A 17,361-nucleotide genomic window follows, 5' to 3' on the forward strand; every position below is an offset into this window, starting at 1 on the left:
GACGTCATCTGCACCTGCAGCTCCCACGCCCACCCACAGCGAACCCACCACCAGCAAAGCAGCATTAGCATAGGCGCCACTCTTTGAGACGGGGATCCTGCGATTCGAGAAAGCCGCGCTTCTACTCCTCCTTCCAGCTCTCAAAAGTCCGGGCCGGCCCTGCATCTTGCTTCTCGCCATCGACCCATCTGGCCTGCTCTGAGGCGGTTCTACCTCCCCAGGAACATCCCATCAACTATTACCGAGCCTCATACCAGTTGACCATGTCCGTCATTCTGTTATAGCACCTCGGTCCTCTGGGACACACGTAATACTACACCACTCGACGTTGTTTTTCGCTCTCGCGATAATCCACCAGCAACGTCTTGCAGCTTCAGCTCCGCTGACGCCTCACAACCACCACACATCTCGCCCAGCTACCTTTCAACTCTCACACGCCTCCCGCTTCGAACTGCCTTGCCGGTTCCTTGCCGACAAGCTCGATCTCTGAATCTGCAGCATTGACAGCTCATACGTTTGAAGCCTTGATCCCTGCTCTCAGATCAGATAATATTCCGAAGCCCCTTCCTACCCCCAACATGACCACCAACAACCCAGACACGCCTTGGGTGGCTCACGGCTCAGAAGACTTCGAAGAAGCCGACGAACCCCCCGAGCTAAACTTCAAGAAGCAACCACTTGCTTCAAGCAACTTCCAGCGAACCGCCATTCGACCCTCCAACGACAAGTCGTCTCTGTTGACCAAGGCCATCATGGGAAACTCAGATGACGACCTCTACCAAACCCAAACTCACGACCTTCAACGACCCGCCCTGACCAGCAACCAACGGCGGCGTTCCCTTGCCAGCACCATCAGCCTCGCCTCGACCGCTGACCTAACGAGCGACACTGGTTTCACGAGCCCTTCGCGGCCCAGCACCCCGAGCCCTCCTCTCCCCGAGATGACCATGCTCCGCTTCAACGACGAACGGGTTGCAGACCCGAAGCAGGTCTCCCTGCTCGGGGCTGCTGTCAGATTGCAAGCCAGGGCCGAGGAGGCACCTCGCAAGCGAAGCATCCAGTTCGCGTGCGGAGGTAAGCCTGCTGCTCAAGATCAGACACCCCGGGCTCAGCCTATGGTCAAGACACCTTCTGCTCAGGAAGCTCCCCGACGACCCTGTATCAAGTTTGCCTGCCCGGCTCGACCTGCCTCAACCCAGAACACTCCCCCAAGAAACATTGACATCCATGCCAGCCGAGCTGATCGCACACCCAAAGCCGAGTCTCCATCCACTCCTAGACGGAGCTCGACGTTGACATTTGCTGTCCCGGCTGCGCCTCAACCGACCACTCCTCGCAGACACTCGATGTCACGGCCCAAGTTTCTCCGTGCCAACTCGTCCGATCTGGCTACGGATGGCTCCCAGTTCCACGAGTTTGCCAGGGGCACAACTCGCGAGGACGACTGGATTCGTCGCGAGAGCGATGCCACGGGGGCTAAGCTTACCATCAACGACACCCTTACTAAGGAGAACCATATCCGTCGCCTCGCCACTGAGGCCGAAGAGGAGGCCCTGGAGGAAGAGGAGGAGCTGGACAACGACGACGAGGATGCAGCCTTTGACAATGATGAGGATGATGAAGACGACGACGACGACGACAATGAGGATGAGCTCGACGTCGACATTGAGGATGATGAGGATGAAGATGAGGACGAGGACTCTGATGGTTATCACACCGACGAGGAGACCGGATTCGCTGATTCTGAAGAGGAGGACGAAGACGATGACATGGCTCTCTGGACTCCTAGTGCCAAGACAGTGGTTCACATCAGTTCCGGTACCCCTCAAGTCCGCCGCCCATCCATCCACGAGCGAAAGTCGGACTCGTCCATCACGACCCTGAGCAGCCAGCAGCGGACCATTCGCCGGGAGAAGCCAAGACGCCCTAAGCAGCGCGATGAGGCTCCTGATCTTCCCGACAGTACTGACTTCGTCTGCGGTACCCTGGATGAGGACAGACCTCTCGAAGAAGCGTATCTCTCGTGCCTAGCAGCTCGAAGGACCGAGAAGCTCCGTCTCATTCCTCAGGATATTGACCCTAGCTTCCCTGCCTCCGAGTCTGAAGACGAGGGTGATGGAGAGATTTTCAACCCTGTTCATCATTCAAGCGATGAGGAAGACTTTCTTCATGGGAAGATGGAGGACTTGCATCACGAACGCGACCGCCGCCGACGGAAGAGTGAGCATGCTTCACCTAAAAGATTCCGCTCGCCGGCCCCTAAGCGCCACCTCTCTCCTCCCCCCAAGGCCAGAGGACGTTCGCCCAAGCCCTTGTTCGACCGACACTCGCCCCGCAAGGCAAAGTCGCCAGCTCCTGTCCGAAAGCCCCTACTTACACCCCTTGGATCCCCTCGTTGTGGTCAGGTCAAGTTCAACCTCGCCGGCCGCCCTGGTCTCACTCAGACTAAGTCCCTCCCACGTGCTGGTGCCATGTGCCTGCAGCGCAAGCAAGCCCGACAAAAGATCGTGCACGACAGCGACGTCCACGTTCGCGGGGCCATCGACATTGTCAAGGGCCTGGAGAGCAAGCGCCAGCGACGCAAGGAGAAGTTCCATCAAAAGTACTGCAACCGTGCACGACGAGGCCAGATCCCTGAGCGGAAACCTGTTCCCGGCCGTGGCACGGAACGCATGCGAGAACTTGGCCTCTTGATGGCCGGCAAGAAAGACCAGGGCCACTATGTCATCTCTGTCTAGCACACTTGCCGCGTTGCGTGAAGACCAATTATGCATTGCCTAGATGCAAGATTGACATGACCAAAGACGGTCATGCACGATATACCTACGATTTAACTTGACGACGTTTTCTTTTTCCCTTTCTCGGCCAGGTCCTCAGGACTGGGCCACTTGTATCTACTGGGACTTATGGATGCCCGATACAAGGTTTCCTGTATATATCTTTTACATCTTTTTTATCATTGTTCAAAGCGGCCGGACAACGCTCGCTATCGGCGGAGAGGAGCCTTTTGTTTAAACTATCTGGATACCCGATACAGCACATTGGGAATATGAGTCACCTGCTCGGCGTTGGATGAGAGGCTATGATGATATGCATCTACAGGATATCAATAACGACTATGATACACCTTGCAACTATTTCTGTTTGACTGTGATGAAACTTAACATGTCTGATTTGTAAGAAATGCATCTGAAATCTTCGACTCAGTTCTCCTGCATGCACTTTTATCTGGTGTGAGGTGTAGAGTTGAAATTCCGGTGGGATGGCCGAATATCGGAAGTGGCAAGGTGTGGATGTTGACAGGTCAAGACTGGTTGTGTAGGGGAGAATGATCTAGTTCATGCAAGTGTGATGGAATAAATCGAACGACAACAAAGAAGCCGAAAATAAAGACTCGTAATGGATGTGCTACGTGATCTCTTTGTTGTATGTCTTCCGATGCCTTTCCTCGCGTGTTCCGAAGGACAGCGTGACATGCGACCATGGATGCCTGAGAAATGAGGCCAAAACAGCGTCACCCTTTCTTGCCAGCTTTTGACAATCCCATGAACGCCTTCCTTATAATCCACCCAGTTCGCATTCAACGACGCCAGCCTCCACGACGAATATCCCCCAAGCGGCCGAATATAATCCATCAACTTTACCTTTGATTTAATACGACTATCTAATACATCTGCATCATGTGGATTGTCAACTGGTGTATGTGCTCGCCTCGATGCGCCGCCTGCAAGCGATTCGGATTTGGATGGGCTGACACGTGCTGCGGATAGTCTACGATGTGCTGTCCTCACTTGGACTTCTTAACAAGCACGCGAAGCTCCTGTTCTTGGGTCTCGACAATGCCGGAAAGACCACTCTTCTCCACATGCTGAAGGTGCGTTGAGATTTGTCTGCTGGATGGATCATGGGCCGCCCTGATTCACACCGACGGCAATGGCAGATTTGGAGGAGCATTAGTACTGACGATAGATGCACAGAACGACCGTGTTGCCATTCTTCAGCCCACTCTTCACCCCAGTATGTTCTATCCAGGCCTGCTGCTTTATCGCTGTGAATTATGTTGTACTAACTCGCCGTAGCATCCGAGGAGCTCGCTATCGGCAACGTTCGATTCACCACTTTCGATCTGGGCGGTCACCAGCAGGGTAAGTGATGCTTCGGCCTCAGTCCGCGATTGTAAATGACTAATAGTTGTCGTGACAGCCCGCCGTATCTGGAGAGATTACTTCCCTGAGGTCAACGGTGTCGTCTTCCTTGTCGACGCCAAGGACCACGAGCGATTCTCCGAAGCCAAGGCCGAGCTCGATGCCCTCCTCTCCATGGAGGAGCTTTCCAAGGTCCCCTTTGTCATCCTCGGAAACAAGATCGACCACCCCGATGCCGTCTCTGAGGACGAGATGCGACACCAGCTTGGACTCTACCAGACAACCGGCAAGGGCAAGGTTCAGCTGGAGGGTATCCGACCGATCGAGCTGTTCATGTGCTCCGTGGTGATGCGACAAGGCTATGGTGACGGTATACGCTGGCTGTCGCAGTACGTGTAAGGGGCGAAGGAGAGAAGAGATCGGGAGTAGGCGGGAGAGATCTACAGAGGTATACCAGATGTCGAGTGTTCGGGGGGAAGAGCAGAGGAGGACTTGTGACTATCCACTGTTTATGAGATTCAGAATTCTCCTTTAGGCGAACCTTGGTCGTGCAATTCTACTACAAAATCTTGCTATATACTAGGTACACAACCTTATCAACTGAGTTGTGTCGTTGGGAAATACCCCTGATGATGGAAAAATAGGAAAAATAGACCCCGACCCCCTGGTGGCATCGGGGCAAGGGTGCAGCAAGGGGAGGCGACGTGGATCCACGATGCTCATGAACGCCGATATTTGTAGGTGGGGAGACATGATGACGTGCACCGTTTTGTGAATGGAGCTGAGAGGCGTAACTAGAGGATGTTTGGGTGTGTAGAACGTCTCTGTGCCTCACTGGCATCTGCTGTTTTCCATCACTCTCCCACTCTCTCCTGATGCCAGACCAGGTGTTCTTTAGTTGGGAGAGCCATGACCTCGGCTCGCCAAGGGCGAACTGGTATGGATAAGGATGGACCCCCGAATGGCAACTTACAAGGCCGGGTTGCCATTGGCTGTGGATTTCGTTGGGGTAAAGTACAGAGGTAGCTCAGGCTGACCAGCTCCGGACGAGACCTACTGATGTCATTCCCTCACGTTGTCGATTCACGAGGTACTTTACCCAACAGACAGGCCGTGATAAAGCGCATTCCTACTCCCTTTTTTCGCCTCGTCCATGCCAATCTGATCTGTTGCAATCTCTCCTGAAATTTTTTATCACCAGCGATGGGTTAGGGATTGCCAAACCCGTCCGTCATGTCGCCGCCGTATGCCTCTTTGCTTCCTCGCAATCCCGTCTACGGCTTTCCACCCGAGTCCTTCGACCCCTCCCATTTACCAGACGTCGACACTGAATTCGTCGACGCGCAAGACCTCGAAGCCTTTGAAAAGGCGCTACAAGCCCCGGATCCGCTCCAGAGCCCGTCCGACGATGCGGGTGCGCGATCGCCTCGCAGCCCCAGCTCGTTTAGCTTAACCAAGAGGCCGTCGCAGGCTGAGGGCGGCCTTGCCGATGATGTGGCAGCCGTTGCAGCCGCTGCAGGCGCCGCATCCGGCGATCTTCCCGTGCTATCGTCGAGTCAGGGACACCCGAGCCAAGGGACGTTTATCACGGCGCAGAACGATTGGGCCCCTGTGAACCCCAGAGTTTATCGCCATCGACGCGGATCTAAGCGACACAAGAGAAAGCGCCGCAACGGCAAGGGAGCCGTTGAGGGCCTGCTGGGAACACGGACCAAGGATGAGACCCGCGAAGGATACCTATACCAAGTATCGAAGTGGCCGCTGCTCTTCTTTGTATTTGCGTGGTTGACCGGCCTCGCGATTGCGTATCTCTCGACGAGATTGTACATCTGGGTATATGAACACTTTTTCACCTGGCGTGGAAAGCGAGAGAGCCTCCGACGGAACCTGCGAAATACCGTACACTACGAAGATTGGGTTACCGCCGCGAAGGAGCTCGACACTTACCTGGGCCGACAGACCTGGAAGGAGGAGAATGATTTCGCATACTACGACTCCAAGACGGTTCGCAAGGTGTGGGAGCAGATGAGGAAGACGAGACTCCGAGCAGAAGAGCAAGAAGAGAAGGGTGAACAAAGCGATGGAGGCAAGGCTGTGGACGATCTGAAGACTCTGATCGAGGCCTGCGTCAAGAACAACTTTGTTGGAGTGGAGAACTCGAGGTTATACAGCCAGACGTACTTTGGGACGAAGAATTTGGTGCAGAACTTTCTTGATGAAGGTGAGTATTTTCCATCCTAGTTATGGATTAACGACTAACAAGGAGCAGAGCAAAAGAGCATCAAGTTTCTTGCTAGCACCAAACAGCTAGAGATGGAGCAGAAGCGGGTTCTTTTCAAGCATGTCTACGCCAACTACGGAAGAACAGCGCTTTGCCTGTCAGGAGGTGCAGCCTTTGCCTACTATCACATTGGAGTTGTCAGGGCCCTCCTGGATGCGGATTTACTCCCAGATGTCATCACTGGCACCAGCGGCGGAGCATTGATTGCAGCCCTGGTGGCCACCCGCACGAACGAGGAGCTTAATGAACTACTTGTGCCAGCACTCTCGGAGCGCATCAACGCCTGCCGCGAGCCCTTCACTGTCTGGCTTCCGCGATGGTGGAAGACAGGAGCCCGCTTCGACTCGGTTGACTGGGCTCAGCGATGCGGCTGGTGGACGCGAGGTTCAATGACATTCCGAGAGGCATATGAGCGGACAGGCCGCATCCTCAACGTGACCTGTGTGCCAGCTGATCCGCACTCACCTACGATTCTCTGCAACTACCTCACAAGTCCCGACTGTGTCATCTGGTCGGCCGTTTTGGCATCGGCTGCAGTCCCTGGCATTCTGAACCCGGTTGTCCTCATGATGAAGACTCGAGACGGGACATTGGAGCCATACTCGTTCGGCCACAAGTGGAAGGATGGCAGTCTGCGGACAGACATTCCCATCAAGGCGCTGAACACCCACTTCAACGTCAACTTCACCATTGTCAGCCAAGTTAACCCGCACATCAACCTGTTCTTCTTCTCCTCGCGAGGCTCGGTTGGCCACCCAGTAACGCATCGCAAGGGACGTGGATGGCGAGGTGGATATCTCATGTCGGCGTTTGAGCATTACCTCAAGTTGGACATGAACAAGTGGCTCAAGTTTATCCGTCACGCCGAGCTGCTGCCACGACCTCTTGGTCAAGATTGGAGCCAGCTGTGGCTACAGGAGTTCAGCGGGACCATCACTATCTGGCCCAAGTCTAGAATTTCAGACTTTTGGCATATCCTGACGGACCCTGATGCACCACGTCTTTCACGGATGATTCACGAGGGCAAGCAGAGCGCATTCCCAAAGCTCAAGTTTATCGCAAACCGTCTCATGGTTGAGAGATTGATTGAACAAGGTCGCCGCGACTCTCGCCCGTGGGTGCGTAGGGGAAGCATCCAGACCATCCTCAGTGAGGAGGATCTTAGAAGCATCCTTGCCGAGGAGATGGGCACTGGAGCGACGACGGAGGAGGAGACGGATGTGGAAGACCTCAGCGGGCTTGGACTTGGCATGACAACCCTCGGCGAGGACACGTTTTACGAGGAGCCGAGGGAGAAGAGCGACTCGAGTCACGGAGACGCCAGCGAGTAAGCAGCGAGTAGATGTGAAGGAGGAGGAGGGCAGAATGTCATAGCGTAGCGTGTGATGGTTGCTTTGCTTTGGTCATGTTTGGCGTTGGGAGGATGTACCATTGGGAACAAAGAACTGCCCTATGTAATAGGGAGCCGGGATCTGTACTGTAGGATTAGAGGGACTGTGCTTTAGGTCATATTCACATGTAGCGAGAAAGAGTTTCTTTGTCAATGAATCATTAGTTTTATAATTGAAAAGTTGGGAGGTTTTGAAGGTGAAAAGGGACAAGGTTTCTGTTGCAAAGTTAGACTTGGCTATTACGAGTGTAAAAAAAAAAAAATTGGAGGCGAATAGGCTAGACAAAGGCATAGGTAAGTTACAGGGCTGACTACGCTAAAAAGAAGTGAGATGGCTGCGCTTCTAAAATTGAAATGGAAAGAGTGAGAGAGAGTGAGACTGTGAACACGGTGGCGCGTATTCACGGAAGGTACCAGCTGGAGTGTTCCTTCTCGTGCTTGTTCCAGCCCAAGCGGCAAGTGGGGAGTGACAGATAATCCGACCACCGGCGTCCGCCCGCACCTTGCAAGACCCTCCCAGGCCCAGTGGAAGTCCCCGGTCCCGCCTGGAGTGGAAATGCGCTGCGTGGCCGTAACATTTTGAGGACAGCTTGACACACTCGCCTCGACATCCATTCTTTTGATAACTTTACGGAAATCCGCATTGTCGGCCAGCTCAACACGCGACACGACATTTGGCCGGTAGATTCCATCTTTCCTGGGCATACGGAAGAGAAGGAACGAATCCTGTCTGGTCTTGCTGTCTTCATCACCCGTTACAAAGCTCCTTCGTCGAGTGTAGCCCTGGGCTCTCTACTCTTTCAAGATGAGTTCAGACTACTCGTATGACGAGCAGGTAAGAGAGATGCTACACCTCCTACTGCACATCCATGGCTAACCAGTTCTTCTCCCAATAACAGGGCCAGTTCTTCCCCTTCTTCATCCTCACCCTCACCGGCCTCGTCACCGTCCCCCTGACCTACACCCTCGTCCGCCCCAGTCGCGACCAAGATGCGCTTGCGCCGCGGATCAAGACCGACTACAAGACGGAGCACTCGGCCACCGTCGAGTCGCTGAGGACGACCCAGAAGCGCAAGCAGTGGAGGGTCAAGCGGGCCATCTTTGTCGTGATCGGATGGGCCCTCATGGGCGGCATGGTGTACCTCATCATGGTGACCCAGCGCACTGTTCCCAAGCTCTACAACCCCTACGATATCCTTGGAATTTCTGAGGTGAGCTGTCCCGAGATTGACAACCAGAGTAATATGCTAACACACTCTAGTCCCTCAACGAGAAGCAGATCAAGTCGCACTACAAGCGCCTGTCCCTCAAGTACCATCCCGACAAGATTCGCCCCGACCCTGCCAAGAACGAGACCGTCGAGTCGCTCAACGATTACTATGTCGAACTCACCAAGGCCTACCAGGCCCTCACAGACGAGGAGGTGCGCAACAACTACATCCAGTACGGCCACCCCGACGGCAAGCAGAGCTTCAGCATGGGCATTGCCCTCCCCAAGTTTATCGTCTCGGACGGCAACGGCAAGTATGTCGTTCTCCTGTACACCCTGCTCCTCGGGGTCCTTCTCCCCTGGCTCGTCGGATCGTGGTGGTACGGTACCAAGCGGAGGTCCAAGGAAGGTGTCCTGATGGAGAGCGCCAACAACCTGTTTCGACACTACGAGGAGAACATCGACCAGGGTGGAATCATCACGGCACTGAGCACTGGCAAGGAGTTTGAGGAGACTCTGAAGGGCGACAAGGCCGAGTCTGGTCTGTCCAAGATTGAGTCTAGGATCACGGCCGAGGGCGAACACAAGCCCTATGCTTCTGGTATGACTGCCAAGGACAAGGACAAGCTTGAGGATCTCGATAACGGCGTGCGACGCAAGGCTCTTGCTCTTCTTTGGGCTTACCTCGGTCGTGTTGAGCTCGATGACCCTGCCCTCACCAAGGCCAAGTTCCAGGTTGGCCCTATTGCCCGCGCCCTGAACCAGTCTTTTAACGCCATCTCTCTGGCCTACGGCAACATTGGTCCCATCGCCGGTTCCTACTACGCCAGCCAGCACCTGATCCAGGCCATGCCCCCCAAGTCGTCTCCTCTTCTCCAGCTTCCCCACATCACCCCCTCGATTGTCAGCGGCATTGAGGGCGACTCCAAGACCCACATGTCTGTTCAGAAGTTCATGGACCGACCGGATGCTCAGCGACGACAGCTTGCTGTTGGTGAGGGCCTCCTGACCGAGGAGCAGTACAAGACCGCCGTCAATGTTGCCAAGCAGATTCCCTACTTCCGTGTCGCCAAGGCTTTCTTCAAGGTTACTGGAGAGCGTTTCATCATCCCCTCGTCTCTTGTGTCCCTCGTCATCAAGGGCCGCTTCATCCCCCCTGGTACTGAGAACGTCCCCGCTGTTGACGAGCTGGATCTCGAGGACATTGATCCCGCTGAGGACGACATTGAGGCTCTCAGCGGTCGCAAGAAGAAGGTCATCAAGGGTCCCGACGGCAAGCCTGTTCATGTTGACGAGCAAACCATCCTCCCTCCCCTGACTTTTGCCCCCCACTACGCCCGCGATCACTCTCCCCAATGGCATGCCTTCCTCAGCGACTCCAAGCAGGGCAAGATGGCAGTCCCTCCGTTCCACTTTGCCAAGTTTGACCAGCCCATCGTCGACGACAAGGGTAACCCGACTTTCAACATGCAGACTCTCAAGGCTCAGTTCGCCGCTCCCCCTCAGGCTGGCCACTACACCTTTGTGCTGCACGTCATCTGTGATTCTTACGTTGGCTTCGACACCAAGATGGAGGTGACACTTGTTGTTGAGGAGGCCAGCAAAGCGGCTGAGATGCAGGCCGAGGACGACATCAGCGAGCCGGAGGAGGGTAAGTTGATACCATTCACTGTCAGTTGTGACCATATGCTAACTAAGTTTCAGACTCCCTTGCTGGCCAGATGCACGTTCTCAAGACCGGCCAGACCCCCAAGCCCCGTCGGAGGGTCGAGGAGGACTCTGACGATGAGAGCGGTACCGAGGAGGAGGACGATGACACCAGCGCGACAAACACAGATACCGAGGACGAGTCATAACCGGATCGCCTTGTTGAACATAGTATTTCCGCAATCCCTGTATCATCGGTGCCGTACCCCTTGCCACCGTCTGTAGTTGTCTCTACGGGAGGCAGATAATCCTTGTGTATGTATTTCTGGGAAATGGGCAAAAGGAGACGAGGTAGGGAGAGCTGCTTTGTCCGGTATGAGGAGCATGGCACCCTCCGACTTTGGGCATAACATTTTCCGCGGCCAAAAACCGGGTTGGGAGTTTTGGGGTTCTTTTTTAAGGGAATGAGATATATAACCTCTTTTTTTTTGTTGTTGTTTCATACCTATTGTACTTTGTTGATTCCACACTCAACTTTTTTTAATCTCTGCTTCTCTTGCCAAGTTTGAACCCATGCAACATGTGGGAGAGAGATGTACAAGTTTGTTGTTGTCCTTTTGATCTTGAGCAACACATACATACATGCCCAGCGAAAAAACGCTATATAATAATAACCCCCCAAACCAAAAGTTTCTAGAATGAGAGAGGAAAAAAAAAAAAAAAAAAAGCAAGCATTAAGAGTGAAAAACATGTTAAAAATGCAACGCTGCCAGCAAAAAAAAAACTCGTCTCCTCCATCAATTCGTCGACACAAGTTTTGTTGGGTTTTGCCTGCGAGGCTTAATTCTCTGAGTTTGGTATTCCGCACACATCTAGACTGACCCGTCTGCTCTTAAAAACAATACTCTTCTTTTTTTTAGCTTGCAGAGTTGTACAAAGAAGACGCAAGTCCAGCTTCGTCTCGTCGCCACGGTTGTCTCAGCAAAGACAGCCGGGCCAGAACCTTCAACAGACCCTCACGCCGCAGACTTCGACGCCCTTGCCCTCGATGCGGGCTGAGCGGCCAAAGTAGAGGGTTGATAGCTCGCGGACAAAGAGTGAGTCGCTGTCGCTCCAGACGTCGAGGCCCATGTTTTCCACGGCGTGGCTGTCGACCCGGATGGCGTCGGCGTCCAAATCGTCGAGATCGGCTTCTGTTGGACGGAGAGGTGTCCGCTCACCAGAGCCTTGTGATAGATCCTCATCGTCATCGTGGTCAGTGTAGGGTTCGTCCTGGCTGTCGGCCAGATCACCTAGTACGGAGAGGATCTGGGTTGTGAGACGGTGGAAATAGGCGATTATGGCGAGTTCGACACGGGCTTCGTCCGAGTCGTGGCTGGTACGCCTGGGTGCTGTGAGGGAGGTGAGAGATTCGGATAATGGCTCAGAACGAGAGCTCGGGCGAGGCATGCTCATTGATGAAGGACCTAAATCGGCCAGTAGAGCAGCGTCGCGAGATGCTTCTTCCTGTTGCTCAGACCTGAGCTGCTCACCGGCGCTGGCCCACCACATGTATCCATTATATGCCAGGGCTGCCCAGCTTAATGGCTCGACGATGGTTTCTACAGCATCGTCGCGAGGATCACGCACGACGCGGGTTGAATGAGTGGAGACGCGTCGTTCTGACTCAGGAGACTCAGGGGCAGCATTGGGAGTTGAGAGGGGAGCTGCTAGACGAGCCAGGCCATTCTTGAGAGAAGTGAAGCGGCGTAGATCTCGCTGAGTGGCCTTGATGGGCTGCCCCCGTGGACATTCTACCACAGGCCAGACCCGTTCGACAGCATTAGAGGCGTAGTCCGGAGGAATGGTGATGAGCATATCCCACAGAGTATCCTTCATGGCGAGGATGCTGTCAGTGGTACATGCGATCCACCCAGAGCCGGCCTCATCGTCCACCGCATCCTCGCTACTGCGTTCCCTCTTGGAGGCCTCAAAATCCTCCATGAGGAAAGGGATGTCGTGTACACCAATAGAGAACAAGGGCCTTAAGCGCTGTGTCGAGGTCGAAGTGGGGAGGATATCGGTAACGGACAAGGGAATATTTGAAAGCACAGAGATATTATAAACTGGGAGGTTCTTGTTAGTGACAGTTTCATATCTGCGCAGTGCGGAACTCACCAAAATCGCAAATCTCATGAACTGGCGCATGACATGATATTAGAATGCGCTTGCGCAGCAAGGCAGCGCGGTGTATAGGAAAAATGAGAGGACCAAACTTGTCCAATAGGCTGGTCAAGCTCCACGCGGGATGATATGGCGAGAGGGTATTGCCGGTAGGTATTAGGGAGGCGCCGTCCGAGGCGGATCGGTTCCGGCTGTGGCCTTTGCGGCCAAAAGGTTGTGAATGGAGGGACGGAGAGCTCACGGGGGTCTCACCCGAGAGACGTCGGTTCCCCTGGCCTTGCTTCTCGCGATTGGCGGTCCAGTATTCTTCCAGAATGCTGGTGTTCTTGCGGTCCTCGGCGAGTTTCCTGCGGAGAGCTGTTAGTTGGGTGTAGTTGCGCACGACGAGACGAGACGAATACGTACGCGGCCATTTCCTTCAGAGCCTCTGCATGTCTCCAGGCGCGACCTAAGCGACCGTAGCTCAGAGGGACCAGGACGCCAACGGCGATCATTCTAGCATGACGAGCTTCCTCCTCATCGCAGGGCATGTTGACGAAGGCGCTAAGACCGGCGTGGCCGCCATCGTGGACAAAGTAGATGAGATCCTCAGAGACGGTGTGTAGGCCCGAGGGCAGAGACTTGTACTCGACGAGGCCTTCGAGTTCAATGCCCGGGGCGGACTGCTTCCAGAGGATGGTGTAACCGGCCTTGACGTCGAAGTGGATAAGGAATAGTGCGTCGATGGGAGGACGGTCGAGGGGTTGGTTCGAGGGCATGCGGACCGAGAGGGAGGGTTGTCCTCGGCGAGAGGAGGCCATGGCGATTGATTATCGGGCGAGGCGCATCATATGCCAGAGGGAGCAACGACGAGAAGCTCGAGCTTGATGGTTGGGAGCCTTGGGGGGTACGGACGAGGACCGAGAAAGAGCTTGAACGAGTGGATCGGATTGCGGCTTTAAGCGACCAAGCTAGAGCCACCGGGTCCCAGGATGCGACAGATAGGGAACGCTCGCAATGGTCGAGGCGAGAAATCTGGCGATGGTTGATGCTGGGAGTCGAGGGTGACGGCGAGGCTTCCACTTTGAGGCTGCAACGGGGCCTACAGTGGTTACATGAGCTACTGTATCTGGGTATCCCGTGTAGAGCCGGTAGAGTCCCCGATAGGCGCACTTCACGTGATGCGATGAGGGACTGGGGGTTGTAAGATGGTGAGCCAAGTTGGAAGAGCTTGATGGTGTTTTTCTGAATTGATGATGTTTAGAGCCAAAACAGCTGCAATTGAACTTTTCTTCTTCACATGTCTCAGACTGAGCTGGTCTTTTCGGGTTGAGTCGTGCTGGTGCTTCCAAATGGGCTGCATCTCGAGCTTGAGAGGGTGTGAGGGTGTGCTCGGACGGTCCCGTGATGTCGGATTCAAGCCCTGGTCCTTGAAGAGGTCGTGCAATTGCTGCCTGCCACATTTATCCTAAGAAATGATACTCGACAATATTGATTTTGACATGTGTTTATCTATATCATTACATCTATATGCTGCCTGCACCTACAGCCTAGAGGATCCGCTCCAGACGCCGTCGCCAGTCTACAGCACTCATACAGGGAACTGCTTGGCGTTGCGGGGGGAGCTCGGGCCCCCTAAATGCCCCCATTGGCCGTTTTGTCTCGGACCCGGTCCGCCGCGTTTTCCCCACGAGAACTCCTGCCGGTCAACGTTGGATATGCAGGCCACGTTGATCTCGGATCCATTGATACGTGGTGGAATAGGAAGGTTGGACTCAAAGTTCTTGGTTGTAAGGATGAGAGCTGGTATGGGCGAGTTGATTAACCATGAGTAGATTTGGAGTTGACTGATTGGTATTCGATTGACTGGTTGATTGATTGACTGGGACTTATAGTTGACTGATCGATATGACTGTTGATTGTCCGGTTGATAGATAGTTGACTAATCCACTGGCATATCTCTTGGAGGATATTTGATCGACTGAGATTCGGTACTGAGTCAATACGGCAATGCCGGGGCCGATTGCGCCCCGAGTGCTACATGGGCTTGAACCACTTCGAGCCATTGCCAGTTGCGAGTGGCATTTGAATCGGGCTTGTGTTCGAGTGTACTCTAGACGAAGGAGGTTGGAAAGTTCTTGAAGAACAATTCATACGTCTTATCGATGGTCAGACTTTCCAGCAACTCAACACAGCGAATAATATATATAAATCGCCGGAGCCTAAACCTCATCCTGGACAGCTTCAAAGAAGGCGGCATTGATGTGTTGATATATGTGAGCGGGCAAGAAGGGACCTTTCTCATCGGAGACAAGCTCTAAGCGGCTGACGAAGGTGATGCTCGTCGCATGAACATGGACGGCAGAGGAGAAAGTTCCGAAACAGTCTGACCGAAACCCCCCAACTCGGCACCAAGCTCTTCTGAATAGTTATAACCCTTGTGATTGCCTCGTCCAAGGCGGTGACTGGGAAGCCTCAAAGTTCCCCTGGCCGAAATAACTGGATATTGGGGGGGGGGGGGGGGGGGGGGGGGGGGGGGGCTCTCATGTGAGTGAAGGGGTCAAGATTGGCCCCGATAAGCCATGGGGCCACTGCCAGGGACGATTCAGGCTGCGTGGTCTTCTATATATCGTTTGAGCCTTTCTTGATGAGACCTTTTCCTGTTAGGTGCTGATATGCTTCGACTTGGCAAATCTTCCTCAGTCCTTTTCTGATGGGAACTAAGCCTCGGGCCTCAAGCTTGATAGAGCGGGTGGAGTGGAGTTGAGATATATACTGGTATTTGAAAGTCCTTGTGGAGGAAGAACCAGGCGTGGAACCAAAGCCTCGGAACAGTTCTTCAGAATTGGTAATGACCAGAGTGTAGAAAGACGGATGATATCTGGTTAGGACGATGCTCTCGTCCACACCCAGAGTCCATGAATAGACATGTTCACCTCGATGAGGGCGAAGGTTTATCCTGTTCTGCCCGCATCCTGTAACAGGGATGGTGGAATGGCCAGACACTATCACTCCGTTGCAAGGATCTGAGGCTCCGCTCAAATGAAGCCTCATGATGTCCTTTCCCCTTAGACTTCCATCGCCGCGACTCGCGTTCGACAGCGGCTTCTGACTGATGACACGCTCGACTCAGAGCATCTCGAACCGGGTAGATCGGGGTTCTTTGAACACCCGTATTCGAGTTCCAAAGCATGTCCTGCGCCATGTGGACTCCGGGTCGGATGTATATAAGACAATATATAGAGATTGTAGAACTATGATCACAGCCTCGATTGCCACTTAGACGACAATTCCAAACAATTATCTAAGAGAATAAGCTTAGGGGTAACAATCGACTGGATTCTTGCGGCCAAAATCGGCTTCGAAAGCCTCTCAAATTGGCCCCGTGATGAGGTGCTTGCTCTCGGCATTGAGTATGATGGCACCGTAAGTATAGCAGACTCCTTGCACATCTCCTGGGCAGCTGATTCTCATCCATCAAATTGGGTGACGTATATATCTTCCATAGGCGTTTCGTCAAAGCCAGAGGAGGGACAAAATACAGCTTTCTGCCTCACGACACTCTATTCACCGACAAAGTCGAGGCGAAAAGCTTTGAACTGGACCTTATGAACAGAAGAGAAGCAATTCATCACGGGGTGCAAAGCCTTTGGCCACGTTGAGAAGCAACTTGAAGCCCCAGGTGTATATACATAAGCCCACACGCAACCAGATGACTCGACTGCCTGGGCTCTCACAAGAGAGACATGAAGTTTCAGATTATATAGGGGGTTGACGTAGGGCTCTCTCCGCACTGTCTTGTGCTCCCGCCGCTCCAGCGGGAACGGGAAGGGAGTTGCTCCTTGACAACAACGCGGGACTTGGCGTTTCGGGAGGACAGGACTGTGACCTAGGTCCAATGCATGCTGCCAGAGACGTGATGGTGATTTTCTTGGTCGAAGTTGGTAGCCTCTGCTGTTAAGGACGAGGTCAATGAAGCGCTCAGTATCAGGATCATGCAGCGTCCAGTATGGGTATTCAAACGGCGGCGGCAATTAGTCCTTATTCTAGTCGCGGCGTAATGTGTCATATGGCTTGTAGATGATAAATATGAAGTGGCGATATTATGTCGGCAAGTATTTTGTTGCGATGATAGGCTCCAGCCTGTTGAGTTATCCTTCGCTGCGGTCGCTAGGATTAACAAAGGGCAGGTGGTACTTTCTTCACCATACTCCTCAGTTACCTCCCCAACTAACTCCATCGGTCGGTTTTCGTTTTGGGGATTGCTTATAGGGGAAACTATACTCTTGACCCACTGCCATCTCGAAGAGAAACATGGACGAGGGATAGTAGTTGTGTCGTGGCAGGGAATACCCCTTGAAGGTTGTCGTTATCCAAGACCTTACTGCTTTATCATAGTCCTCGTTGAGGTGACTAATAGAGGCCCTCCATTCGGTGGAAACGTATGATTCTCGATATATATGTAGAATATGCCCAGGATAATACAGGATAGGCTGGATATTGACTGGTCCATGACATGCAGGACCAACGAAGCCATTTGCAGGCA

The 17,361-nt window shown here is 53.6% G+C and overlaps 5 protein-coding genes across 5 annotated transcripts; 4 read left to right on the forward strand and 1 right to left on the reverse strand.

Moving 5' to 3' along the window:
- Positions 1 to 578: 578 nt before the first annotated feature.
- NCS57_00638600 (uncharacterized protein) lies at positions 579 to 2,738 on the forward strand (the record flags this gene model as incomplete). The annotated part of the gene is made up of 1 exon (XM_053056275.1): positions 579 to 2,738. The coding sequence occupies one exon, from the start codon at positions 579 to 581 to the stop codon at positions 2,736 to 2,738; it is 2,160 nt and encodes a 719-aa protein (XP_052915230.1).
- Positions 2,739 to 3,680: 942 nt separating this feature from the next.
- NCS57_00638700 (Small COPII coat GTPase SAR1) lies at positions 3,681 to 4,544 on the forward strand (the record flags this gene model as incomplete). The annotated part of the gene is made up of 5 exons (XM_053056276.1): positions 3,681 to 3,699; positions 3,771 to 3,874; positions 3,978 to 4,017; positions 4,080 to 4,145; positions 4,204 to 4,544. 5 exons carry the CDS (start codon positions 3,681 to 3,683, stop codon positions 4,542 to 4,544), a joined length of 570 nt encoding a protein of 189 aa, XP_052915231.1.
- An 834-nt stretch (positions 4,545 to 5,378) lies between these two features.
- Positions 5,379 to 7,757, forward strand: NCS57_00638800 (Patatin-like phospholipase domain-containing protein; the record flags this gene model as incomplete). The annotated part of the gene is made up of 2 exons (XM_053056277.1): positions 5,379 to 6,366; positions 6,415 to 7,757. The coding sequence occupies 2 exons, from the start codon at positions 5,379 to 5,381 to the stop codon at positions 7,755 to 7,757; spliced, it is 2,331 nt and encodes a 776-aa protein (XP_052915232.1).
- Positions 7,758 to 8,621: 864 nt separating this feature from the next.
- NCS57_00638900 (J domain-containing protein) lies at positions 8,622 to 10,882 on the forward strand (the record flags this gene model as incomplete). The annotated part of the gene is made up of 4 exons (XM_053056278.1): positions 8,622 to 8,651; positions 8,716 to 9,027; positions 9,078 to 10,677; positions 10,731 to 10,882. 4 exons carry the CDS (start codon positions 8,622 to 8,624, stop codon positions 10,880 to 10,882), a joined length of 2,094 nt encoding a protein of 697 aa, XP_052915233.1.
- A 796-nt stretch (positions 10,883 to 11,678) lies between these two features.
- Positions 11,679 to 13,636, reverse strand: NCS57_00639000 (DUF4484 domain-containing protein; the record flags this gene model as incomplete). The annotated part of the gene is made up of 3 exons (XM_053056279.1): positions 11,679 to 12,778; positions 12,831 to 13,183; positions 13,242 to 13,636. 3 exons carry the CDS (start codon positions 13,634 to 13,636, stop codon positions 11,679 to 11,681), a joined length of 1,848 nt encoding a protein of 615 aa, XP_052915234.1.
- Positions 13,637 to 17,361: the final 3,725 nt, after the last annotated feature.

The sequence above is a fragment of the Fusarium keratoplasticum genome, chromosome 4 (assembly GCF_025433545.1).
Source record: "Fusarium keratoplasticum isolate Fu6.1 chromosome 4, whole genome shotgun sequence".
Classification (NCBI taxonomy): domain Eukaryota; kingdom Fungi; phylum Ascomycota; class Sordariomycetes; order Hypocreales; family Nectriaceae; genus Fusarium; species Fusarium keratoplasticum.